The sequence below is a fragment of the Plectropomus leopardus genome, chromosome 10 (assembly GCF_008729295.1).
Source record: "Plectropomus leopardus isolate mb chromosome 10, YSFRI_Pleo_2.0, whole genome shotgun sequence".
Classification (NCBI taxonomy): domain Eukaryota; kingdom Metazoa; phylum Chordata; class Actinopteri; order Perciformes; family Serranidae; genus Plectropomus; species Plectropomus leopardus.
The window spans coordinates 4,939,864-4,952,924 of record NC_056472.1 but is presented as its reverse complement, the minus strand read 5'-3'; the positions used below and the strand labels follow the sequence as shown (position 1 = coordinate 4,952,924).

The following is a 13,061-nucleotide window of genomic DNA, read 5'->3' as shown; positions in this document are numbered from 1 at the left end:
TAGCGCCGAGCAATCCAAAATCTACTGCACCGGGAGATGGACCTGATGGCCAGATGAAGACCTCCAAAATGGATCAAGATGTAACAACCTGTGAATCTACCGAGTGCCAGAAGGCAGTGAAGGCAGAGACGTGAAGGAGTTTGTAAAGCGGTTGATTGAGTCTGCCGTCCAGCTGGGTCCTGAAGTGAACTTACAAACAGAGAGAGCGCATCGATCTCGAACAGCCAAACCTAAGAATCCCGCCGCTAATCCAAGGTCCCTAATTGTGAAATTTGTGGACTATTCGGTCAAAGAGATGGTCTTAAGACAAGCATGGAGCCAAAGAGAAACCTTCTACAAAACAAACCCGATATTTTTTGACCACGACTACTACCCCAGAGCTGCGGAGGAGGAGAGCGCAGGTGATTCGTCATTAAACAACCAAAGCAGAAAAACATAAAGGTTAAATGTGCTATCCCGCACATCTGAAGGTCTGAAGGTCATCATGGAGTCAGGCGAAAAGAGCTACCCCACCCTTGCAGATGCTTCCCCGAGGCTCCAGGAGAGGTCTACCCAGGTGCGGGCACATGAACGGACGCTGATGGAGAGGGAGCAGCGCGGGGGGAGGACAGGCGACATCAAAGAGCCGGCGGTGCTATCCTGAAAGGATGTCAGAGCTTGTTTTGGTAATGAGCGATCTCAGGACACGCCGAGTATTTCACTTTACTTTGTTTGGAGTTTGAAACATAAATGCTAGGATGAAAGCTGTATATTATATCAGTAGCCACGGACCGGAAATAAACGCGAGGAAGACACTGGCACACCGAGCTGCGACCTTTCTATGGACGAGACGACAGCAGCGCAGACACTGTGTCAGTCCCACGGAGGAAAAGTCACCATCCTCTGCCCACGTGACATCGGTAACCGGTTTGTCTTTGAAAAAGAAAACAAAGAAAAAGTCACAAAACCGGTTGGGTATGTTGAAGTTCACTCCATTGTCTTGTTTGTTTTACATACATACTTTATTGAGTGTTCCTTGTAAAGTTCAGAGTTGCCCTGATATTTGTGTGGGGCCAATATTATTTCTTTATAGCTTTAGTTTGGTCTTGCCTGACTTTTTCGTGCATATGGGGAAAAAAACTTAAAGGGGAGTATATCAAGAAATTTACAACAAATATTCATGGACAGTCTATACTGTATTAGTTATAATGTTAAAAGTATAAGCAGTCCAGTTAAGAGGAATAAAATTTTCAGTCAGCTAAAAAAAAAAAATTGTTCTATAGCAATGATCCAGGAAACGCATTTGTCAGAAAAAGAACATCAAAAATTAGAAACAGAATGGGTAGATCAGATTTATAGTGCTTCTTTTAAAAATGGCAGGAAAGGGGGAGTAGCCATTCTTTTCAATAAATCAGTATATTTTAATCATGAAAAAACAATTATGGATAAAGAGGGCAGACATTTGATTGTGATCGGGACTATCGGAGGTACTGAAATTACAATGCGCAATTTATATGCTCCACTGAAGACTGTGCAGATGTCTTCAAGAACATGGCCTCATTAGCAGCTGATGAGCGGAGGGAATCCCCCTAATAGCTGGGCTCTTTAATTGTACCTTAAGACAAGCTATGGATTGGCTCCCAGTGGAAACAGGCTCGATGTCCAAAAAATCTACTAGCCTTATAGCAATGATTAATGAACTGGACTCAATGGATGTCTGGCGCTATATACATCCCAGAGAAAAGGACTTTACTTTCATGTCTGAGGTCCACAGCAGTTATTCTCGGCTGGATATGTTTCTGATATCCAGCACGGACAGCCGCAGGACAAATGAATGCAATATAGAACCAATTACAATATCAGACCATGCCTTCGTTATTTTAAAGATAAAGATAGGACCAAATAAACAGTTCAAATATTGGCGACTTAATGTCTCATGTTAAATGATGAAACAATTGAGTTAGAAATGTGTAAAACATTGACGGATTATCTTAGCTTAAATGACAGTGATTCTGTTTCCCCCGCTACTCTCTGGAAGGGGGCCAGAGTAGTGATGAGGGGCAACATTATTGCTATTTCTTCAAGAGTTAAAAAGCAAAGGCTAGCTCAACAGATTGAATTAGAGGAAGAAATTAAGAGATTAGAGACAGAGTGCCAACAGAAGGATAGAGTCAGTGAGTGTGAATATTCTACCAAGACTGCTTTTTTAAATTTCAATCTCTCCCTATTCTAATACCACAGTCTGCATTTAAACGGATAGAAAAGCAAATATCCAAATTTATCTGGCAAAACAGGCAACCCCAAGTTCAGTTGAAAATATTGATGTCAGCAAAGGAGAAAGAAGGTCTGGGGTTATCCAACCTAAAACTTTACTACTGGGCTGCCCAGATCTGAGCAGTGGTGTCCTGGGATATGAGGGATTTGGAGACTGAGTGGGTTTCCATTGAGCAAAGCTTCCTACCTGTAACATCATTATCTACACTTCTATTTCTTAGCCCAAAATAATAAATAATAAATAAAATATGGATCAAAAACACACTGAAGATCTGGAATTCAGCCCAAAAGCAATCAAGCTTTGTTGCGGGTTATGCTCCTAGTAGGAAATGTAGAGTTTCTCCCATCTGTATGTGATAAGAGGTGCGAAAGATGGGCTGAGAATGGGCTGATTACAAATTAATCAACTGTTTGAGGGAGATATATTTAAATCCTTAACAGACTCCAGGATAAAATTGCTTTAGCTTTGAGTGACCTATAAAGATATTTGTAAATCAGACACTATGTTACACATCATAAAGACTGGGAATATATCAAAAGACAACCAGCTAATATAGAAGCCCAGTTTATACATCTGTCAGTACAGTTAGTGTCAACAAAAAAGCAAATATCCCATATTTACAAAAAGTTATCACTAGACACATCAGAGAATACGTTGCATATTAAAGAACAATGGGAACTGAAACTGAATACATTAGTGGATGATGATGTCTGAGAAAGTATAAGCACCAGGTGTCACTGTGTTGTTGGAAACCAGCAATGGAAGGAATATGACTGGAAGGTTAAGCTGAGGTTCTTCAGGACCCCACTGATGACCTGTATATTTAAAAATAATTTTACCAACAAATGCTGGAGAAACTGTGGTATGGTTGCAACCACACCCATATTTTTTGGGACTGTCCAAAAATACAGACATTTTGGAAAAACGTTAAAGGAGAAATGGAGAGAATCCTGAAATTGGTCATTCCTTTGAATCCGTTGTTATTTTTATTGGACGTTTTGCCTGATCACAGGTTTATCACAAACGAGCGTCATATGCTGCATATTCTGCTGATGACTGCAAGAAAAACAATTACCATCAACTGGATGAAGCCTAACCCTCCCACGACTGTTCAACAGCTGCAAAAAGTCAAACAAGTTTATATCATGGAGCGCATGACAGCTCAATTACAACTAAAATCCTTATGTTTAAAAGGAGATGGCCATCAGTGGTTGACTATCTTGGTTAGAAATCTTTTTATTATCCTTACCCTTGGTTTTTGTTTGTTTGTTTGTTTGTTTTTTTAAAAATAATTTCCAGTTGTATATGTTTTTATGTGTGTATTTGTGGGTGTATATGTTGGTGTAGGTGTGTGTATGTATATACATGTATATATGTGTGTGTATACATGTATATATAAGTGTGTGTGTGTGTGTGTGTGTGTGTATGTATGAGTATGTTTGTATGTGTGTATATATACATGTGTCTGTATATACTTTATCCTTACTGAGTTTTTTAAGTAATTATTTTAAGTATTTTGAAGCTTGGTCATTCATGCATTCCTACATGTATGTGCGTGTAGGTACATTATGTAAATTGGCATGTGTGTGGTATGTGAATGCGTATACATATGAGTGATGCTTGGGTGTATGAGTATGGATGGATGCGTTTAATTGTGTTCATGGAAAGTGTATACATGGGTGTGTGTGTCTGTTATGTGGGTGTGTCAACTACTGTGGTGTTGTAAATCTTTGCCCATTTGTGCAATTGTGTAGGGTAGGACCCACTCTCAAGGCATTTTTTCTGCAATGTTAATTGTCTGTTCATTCAAGTAAATGGCAATAAGGTTAAAAAAAAAAACAAAACAAAAACATATCATAATGTAGCATTTAAAAAAAAAAAACGTAAACGTCATAGTATAGTATGTCAAAATATGACATGTCCAAAAAACAGCTAAAAAACCACTTAGTATAGCATGTTGAGACATGCCATGGTATAGTATGATGAAAAAACGGCCAAAACCATCAAAATATAGCATGCTGAAAAATCCACCAAATACAACATAGTATAGTATGTAGAAAAATGTCAAAATATGACCTGTCCAAACAACAGCTGAAAACCACTTAGAATAGCATATATAGACAGTTCATAGTTCAGTATGATAAAAAACAGCCCAAAACATCAAAATATAGCATTTTGAAAAATGTCATGGCAAATTGAAAAATGTCATGGCGAAAAATGTCAAAATATGACATGTCCAAAAAACAGCTGAAACCACTTAATGTAGCATTTGGAGACACACCATAGTAAATAGTATAGTATGATGAAAGAACGGCCCAAAGCATAAAAATATAGCATGTTGAAAAATCCACCGAAAACAACAAAGTAGTATGTCGAAAAAAACAAAAAAAACAGCTGAAAACCACTTAGAATAGTATATCGAGACACTCCATAGCATAGTATGCTGAAAAAACAGCCAAAATATAATCTTTTGAAAAATCCACTGAAAACAACATAGTATAGCATGTCGAAAAATGGCAAAATATTTCATGTCCAAAAAACAGCTAAAAACACTTAGTATAGCTTGTTGAGACACGCCATAGTATAGTATGATGAAAGAACGGCCCAAAGCATCAAAATATAGCATTTTGAAAAATCCACTGAAAACGACATAGTATAGTATATGGCGAAAAATGTCAAAATATGACATGTCCAAAAAACAGCTGAAACCACTTAATGTAGCATTTCGAGACACACCATTGTAAATAGTATAGTATGATGAAAGAACGGCCCAAAGCATAAAAATATAGCATGTTGAAAAATCCACCGAAAACAACAAAGTAGTATGTCGAAAAAAACAAAAAAAACAGCTGAAAACCACTTAGAATAGTATATCGAGACACTCCATAGCATAGTATGCTGAAAAAACAGCCAAAATATAATCTTTTGAAAAATCCACTGAAAACAACATAGTATAGAAACACTTGGAATGTAGCATTATAGATTGTCCATAGCACAGTATAGTATATGAAAAAACAGCCCAAAACATAAAAATATAGCATGCTGAAAAATCCACCGAAAACAACACAGTAGCTTTAGTATGTCGAAAAATGTCAAAATATGACATGTCCAAAAAACAGCTAAAAAAACACTTAGTATAGCATGTGGAGACATGCCATGGTGTAGTATGATGAAAAAACAGCCAAAACCATCAAAATATAGCATGTTGAAAAATCCACCGAAAACAACATAGTATAGTATGTCGAAAAATGTCAAAATATGACATGTCCAAAAAAATGCTAAAAACACTTAGAATAGCTTGTCGAGACACGCCATAGTATAGTATGATGAAAAACTGCTAAAAACATCATAATATAGCATGTTGAAAAATTGACCAAAAACGACATAGTATAGCATGTTGAAAAATGTCAAAAAATGACCTATCCAAAACACAGCTGAAAACCACTTAGAATAGCATATATAGATAGTAAATAGTATAGTATGATGAAAGAACGGCCCAAAGCATCAAAATATAGCATGTTGAAAAATCCACCAAAAACGACACTGTATAGTATGGCGAAAAATGTCAAAATATGACATGTCCAAAAAGCAGCTAAAAAGACACTTAGTATAGCATGTGGAGACATGCCATGGTGTAGTATGATGAAAAAACGGCCAAAACCATCAAAATATTGCATGCTGAAAAATCCACCGAAAACAACATAGTATAGTATGTTGAAAAATGTCAAAATATGACATGTCCAAAACACAGCTGAAAACCACTTAGAATAGCATATATAGATAGTAAAAATAGTATAGTATGATGAAAAACGGCCCAAAACATCAAAATACAGCATTTTGAAAAATCCACCGAAAACGAAAAAGTATAGTATGTTGAAAAATGTCAAAATATGACATGTCCAAAAAAACACTAAAAACACTTAGTATAGCTTGTTGAGACACGCCATAGTATAGTATGATGAAAAAATGGCTAAAAACATCATAATATAGCATGTTTAAAAAATCCACCGAAAACAACAAAGTAGTATGTCGAAAAATGTCATAATATGACATGTCAAAAAAACAGCTGAAAACCACTTAGAATAGTGTATCGAGACACTCCATAGCATAGTATGCTGAAAAAACAGCCAAAATATAATCTTTTGAAAAATCCACTGAAAACAACATAGTATAGTATGTTGAAAAATGGCAAAATATTACATGTCCAAAAAACAGCTAAAAACACTTAGTATAGCTTGTTGAGACACGCCATAGTATAGTATGATGAAAAACTGCTAAAAACATCATAATATAGCATGTTGAAAAATCAACCAAAAACGACATAGTATAGCATGTTGAAAAATGGCAAAATATTACATGTCCAAAAAAACAGCTGAAAACCACTTAGAATAGCATATATAGACAGTCCATAGCATAGTATGATAAAAAAAACCCGGCCCAAAGCATCAAAATATAGCATGTTGAAAAATCCACCGAAAAACAACACAGTATAGTATGTCGAAAAATGTCAAAATATGACATGTCAAAAAAACAGCTGAAAAACCTAGAATAGTGTATCGAGACACTCCATAGCATAGTATGCTGAAAAAACAGCCAAAATATAATCTTTTGAAAAATCCACTGAAAACAACACAGTATAGTATGTCGAAAAATGTCAAAATATGACATTCAAAAAACAGCTAAAAACCATTTAGTATAGCATATCGAGACACGCCATAGTATAGTATGATGACAAACAGCTAAAAACGTCATAATATAGCCTGTTGAAAAATCCAGCGAAAATGACATAGTATAGCATGTTATAAGAAGTGTCAAAATATGACCTGTCCAAAAAACAACTGAAAACCACCAGTATAGCTTTTCGAGACACGCCATAGTATAGTATGATAAAAAAAAAATGGCTAAAATCGTCAGAGTAATGTGACAGTATCGGTTTTATGGCCTACAGGTCTGGCTTGAACTGCTTTATTCTGTCATTTTGCTTTTTGTATTTTGTTTTGAGTGTAAAGTTGCAGCAGGCGGTGGGTTTTCCCACGGTCATTGAAGCACACACAGACTCTGGTAGCAACAGTCAAATTGATTGAGTGGTAGGTGTGCACAGAACGATATAGTCAGTGGAGCAGACAACGGGACAGGACTGTTTGCCGAAACTACTCTAATCTGGGCGGTTAGTGAGGGACGCGCTATCACCCAGAAAAAGTGTGAGTAGTATCTTACAGTGTAGAGCAGCAGACACCGGTTGGGCTGGCTGCGGGGCCGGCAGGTGTGGGGGATTAACATAGTGTATCAGTGGTTGTCTGGCGCATGTCTTGTGCTTTCCAGGCGAGGGCCGGCTGACAACTATGGAGGACCACGGCGGCTAGCGGCAGCAGTGAGGAACATGCCAGGTTGAGGGGAAGCCACGTGGAATAGCAGAGGGGTGTAGTCGCGATGCACCCCTCTTTCAGCTAAGTTACCCCTCTTTCTTCTTCTCTCCTTCTTTGTTACATGGACCCTTGTTTTTAGTCTTCATTTTAGAGACTCTTTTTAGAAATATTTATCACTGTGTTTTAGACCTCGATTTTATTGTTTTTCAGTCAGTCAGGCCTAGTGTTGGCAACAAGTTACTTCACCTAACATTTTATTTGCATGCTTTAAACTTACCTGAGTGCTGTGGCGTGTACAGAGTGCAACCCAAATTTATTACGCATAAGGTTCTTATTTTCCGTGTGGGATTGTAATGGAGTGTGTTGCTGTGAGTGTGTTTATTGGCCAGTTAGGCATTAGGTGAACTGTAGCTCATAGTAGCTAGACAAACACTGGACTTCATTAGTTATATCAGATGTGCTGATTATCGGACTGACTGCTCCTTGTTTTGAACCCTCTTTAGGAAGGAAAAAGGGACCACGACCTTGGGGCGGCAACAAGGACTGAAAGGACAAGACTGGTACAACCACAAGTCACTCAGGGCCAGGGGGTTAATTTTACGGTTTTATTGTAATAAACATTGTTTTAATTCTTAATTGCTACTGTTGTTCTTAACTCTGCTCACCCTTGATCTGACCAAGAACCTGCGTAATAATTTTAATGGAGTCCTAGGCTCCCATAACCTAGATGGCATTGTCAGCTTTTTGTCTTAATCCTTTAATACTTACCATTTGAATGTATAAGTGGCTTTTAGTCCCGCCTAGCATGTTGAAGAATATGACATGTCCAAAAAACAGCTAAAAACCACTTGGTATAGCATGTCAAGACACACCATAGTATAGTTTGATGGAAAAACGGCCAAAAACATCAAAATATAGCATGTTGAAAAGTTGTCCAAAAATGACATAGTAGAGTATGTCCAAAAACCACTTAGAAGAGCATGTCGAGAAACCACATAGCACTGTTTGTTGTCCAAAAGTCATCCAAAACATCATAGTATAGTATGTCGCCCCAAAATCTATCTATATCGCTATCTAATCTTATAATGTATAAAACTTTAGAAATTATTGTTATTATTATTATTATTATTATTATTATTATTATTATTATTATTATTACTATTAATAATAAATAATAATAATAATAATAATAAAATACATTTTATTTCTATTAGCACTTTTGTAAACCAGAGTTACAAAGTGTCTCACAGTAACAAATTACACAATAAAAGAAAACAAAGTAGAACATCATTCACATTAAATGCAATACTATGTGTCATAATAAATGTATGTTTCTGCACCTCATTGCAAATAAATGGAACTGAGAGGAAAGTGCATTTTTTTATTTACAGCCTAATCGATATGTTTGATAACAAAATATAGCTATTATTTATTGCCTATATTTTGTTATTACATCATTAGTTATATATTACCTCAGATTTTACTTTGACATTTCTTTACTGATATTCCTTGATTTCGACAGACGCATCTGTCGATACTGGTTTTACCTGTTCGGGACAACTTCACCTGATTTATCAACCAAAATGATATATCAATCAACTTTACATGCCTTAATTTGTTCTGTAGTATCAAATCGGTGTCTAAACTGTATGAATCTACAGCCAAATTATATTTTATGGCATAAATAAAATATCTGTCTGCTCTGCTAATATAAGGGTCATATGGTGTTGAAACAGAAAATTCAATAACGGCAGTGACGTCTGTCTAAACTCGACTGATATATGAGTCAGGCCAATAATCAACTAAGTTCCTTGCAGGGAAAATTCAGTATCGGCAGTGACGTCTGTCGAAAACTCGACTGATATTTGGGTTAGGCGGATAAATAAGCTTATATTTTCTTGGAACGGATAAATCGGTATCAGTAGAGACATCTGGCATTTTTCTATTGGAGTTTCTTGCTTCCTATTGACAAAATTATAAATATTTTAAGATGATTTTTTTCTCACATTTAAAACTAATGGTGGCATCATTATGATTCATCCTGTGGGGCTCATGTACTGTATGTATATTAAAAATGTCCCCACAGTCTGTATAGAGGATGCTCATATGTTTCAGGTGCTCATTCACTTCCTGTAGTGTATTTTTTGATTTCGCATCAGAATCTTGTGCCCTTATGTCTCCCAACAATGTCCACCTATCCAGTGCAACAAGTTGAACCAGGATGTTAGGGGTTAACCATGTCTCTGTGAAGATGTGCACAGAGCAGCCCCCAGTCTCCTGTTGCTGAGTGAGTCTCAATCACATCTCGTCTGCTTTATTCTCATGCAACCGGACATTAGCCAGAGATCCAGTCTGTTTGTCTGACATTCAATGAAATGACTTCCATGTGTTTATTTTAAAATCCTCATTTAATGCATTTATGAGACACTGCATAAAGACAAAAATGATGATTGGAACTGAGAGGAAAGTGCATACGTTTGATAACAACATATAGGCTATTATTCAGTTATTACATAAACACAACACACACAAACAAACAAAAAACATACACTTAAATATTAAAACATGTCAATACTCTCTAATGGACAAAATATGTCATATCACAGCTTCAAAATTACCTCAGATTTTACTTTGCCAATTCTTTACTAATATCCCTTTATTTTGACAGACGCATCTGCTGATACGGTTTTCCCTGTTTCGAGACAACTTCAACTCATTTATTGGCCAAAACAATATATCAACAATGTCAAAGACAAAAACGGACAATTGGGGGATGTCAGTACAAATCAGTGCTCCATTGTGTCATGGCAAGTCTGCAACCTAAAAAAAATAACATAACATAGTATGTTGTCCAAAAATTGTCAAAAAAGTCATAATTGTATGTCGTCTAAAAATGATAAAAAATGTCTTAGTATTGTATGTCGTCCAAAACTCATCCAAAACATCATAGTATTGTATGTCGTCCAAAACTCATAGCAAGTCAAATGTCAAATTATAGCACGATGAATAAAAAATAATGTTAATAGAAATGTTTACAGAGTCATAGTAATATAGTATAATATGCATGGAATATCAAGCAAGAGTAATAGTACAGCATGTGGAAAAAGAGTCATAGTGTTGTATTTTTAAAAAAGTTTTGTGTGTGCTGAAAACCAGAAAAAACAGTCACTGTATACTGAATAACTGAAAAAAGTCTAGTATGTCAATAAAATGCCATGGTATATATAGTCTCTCGACAAAAAGTCATAGTACAACATGTCTAAAGGATATAATACGCTTGCGTTTTCACCGGGTGATGTGCGGGTCAGTCAAGAAGACAATAGGTGGGTTTACATTAGCCCTCAAATTGTCCAAATTGAAACTGTGAATATAAAGCATCAGTCAGTCAGTCATTTTCTGTAACCGCTTGTCCTTGTAAAGGTCACGGGGGGGCTGGAGCCAATCCCAGCTGTCACTGGGCGGAAGGCGGGGTGAATATAAAACATGCGTAATGGAAATATGTGAATTTTGAAAAAACTCCCATTTTTTGCAAAAAAAAAATTCCCACTCACATAAAGTGGTATTTCAGGGGATTCAAAAAAGCTGTTTTACGCAAAACTGCAAACAATGGAAACAATTTCTGTTTTTATAGGTCACATGATGCTATGGCTATGCGCTATGGCAATTTGAGCTACCTCTGGCATGATGCAGCAGGTGCCACATGTGGTGTTATTAAATAATTCTTCAAAAGTTGAGCGGACATGTGGAAGTTCTGAATCCACAATTCCTCAGTGAAATCATGTTCTATCACCTCGCAGAAATCCCTCATTCGTGGCCGCTCCTACCTCAAAGGGGCTTGCCTTTCTGTTATCGCTCACAAAACACACCTATGTCACCCTCGATTGGAAATAATGACAGCTAGTGTATTTGACAGCTGTTGACAGCTTGTGCGGTTGCTGCGTTAGAAATAAACCTAAACCTAAGCTGATGTTTTGAAAATCCATCGCCATGCTTCTTGGAAGGTTATCACGAGAGAAGTCGCAAAACATCACTCGATGGAAATGCAGTCATCTCGTGATCAAGTTTCATTGACATTTCTAAAGTATAGCTTAATTTTAGCACAAATCTGTAATGAAAGCCCACATATTGAATGTCCTTTTCTCTGTGTACAAGTGTAAATTGGTATTCTAGGTTTGAACTGTATAATGCAAATGTTATTCCTCCCGGCACTAGAATATATTCGGATGTGTTTATTTTAGTAAGCAAAACATCAAACATACACAGTACAGCAGAAGGTTGTTTTTTTTTTTCATACAGCAGCAGGATTATGAAAATTACAGTAGAAAAACATTGTTGAAACCACCTCTTACATTTCTTTTATCTTTGCTCAATATATGCATTTGGCAGAATATTAATTATGCTTATACACATTATGCTTATACATATTAATTACACATTGTTTCTATGGCATTTTAAACTTTAACATTCTTTTTTTAAAGTGACATTTTTGGGGTTTTTTTTTACTACTGACCTGGTGCATTTTCAAAAGGAGAAAAAAGATCGACTAAGTCGGTCTGAGATGGCGTCTTTTCTTGATAAGATGTTGATAGGTCAGGGAGTTCAGGTAAGTCGAGTAAATCAGAGAAGAGTTCCTCCAGCACTTGACGACGATCCTCCAGCTACAAGAAAACACAAAGAGTTTGGTTAAAACAAGACATAAAGCCTTACTGTTCCCTAACAGTCCATCACCAAACAGCTGTTTTTTTTATTGAACAGCTGTTTGTTAGTAAACAGAAGTATTTTAGTATTTAACAGCTCGAGACCGATATTTGTTTAAGGACTTGGTGGAGACCAAAACTGACCTAAAAAAAAAAGGTGAATATTTGACATTTAATTTGTAGCCAGAGACATGAGTCCAAATGAATGTTGCTGGATGTGTAAATAAAGTCTAAAGGGTGATCCTGTGTTGATGTTGTGTTTGCAGTTTGCTCCACTGCTGGCATGATATGACCATCCTAATCAGGTGAGCTAAACGTTCTGTTTCTCTCTCTGCATCAGTCTGGACTCTGCCACCCCCGAACAATTTCCAATCAGCCAATCAGGTATCTGCTCTATTGCTGAAAAGTTGGCTTTCAAGTGGGGATTGCGTTTTAGGTGATGATGGAGCATTCAGGCCGCTGCTTGCAGATTAGTGATGACAGCTCGTGCAGCAACAAGCACGAAGTTTAGCATTTGCAGAGTAAACACACTAATAAGTGAAGTTAAATCACTAAAAGAGTCAATAACAATTAAACAACAATTAAAGGATGCACTTATGGAGTTTCTTGAGGAAAATACAAGGCTTTTTTGCTGCTTTTCTGGCTGGATTTGGCAAAAGCTTAATTTACTAACTGGCTCTGTTGATGATGAAGATGTTCCCAGCACGAATACAATGTTTACTGTTGTTTCTCCACTGATTTTTT

The 13,061-nt window shown here is 36.7% G+C and overlaps 1 protein-coding gene across 2 annotated transcripts in view; it reads right to left on the bottom strand.

Annotated features, from left to right (window-relative positions):
• LOC121948957 (signal transducer and activator of transcription 1-alpha/beta-like) overlaps positions 1-13,061 on the bottom strand; it is a 33,206-nt gene that overhangs the window by 2,991 nt on the left and 17,154 nt on the right. The window contains exon 24 of one of the 2 annotated variants that reach the window (XR_006106198.1): positions 12,029-12,278. Coding sequence is in view for 1 of the 2 variants with exons in the window: in XM_042494525.1 (XP_042350459.1) it covers positions 12,123-12,278 (156 nt within the window). In the remaining variant the exon portion in view is untranslated. Of the gene's footprint in view, positions 1-10,572; positions 12,279-13,061 lie in introns of those variants that run through there. The other variant, XM_042494525.1, reaches the window with a different exon arrangement.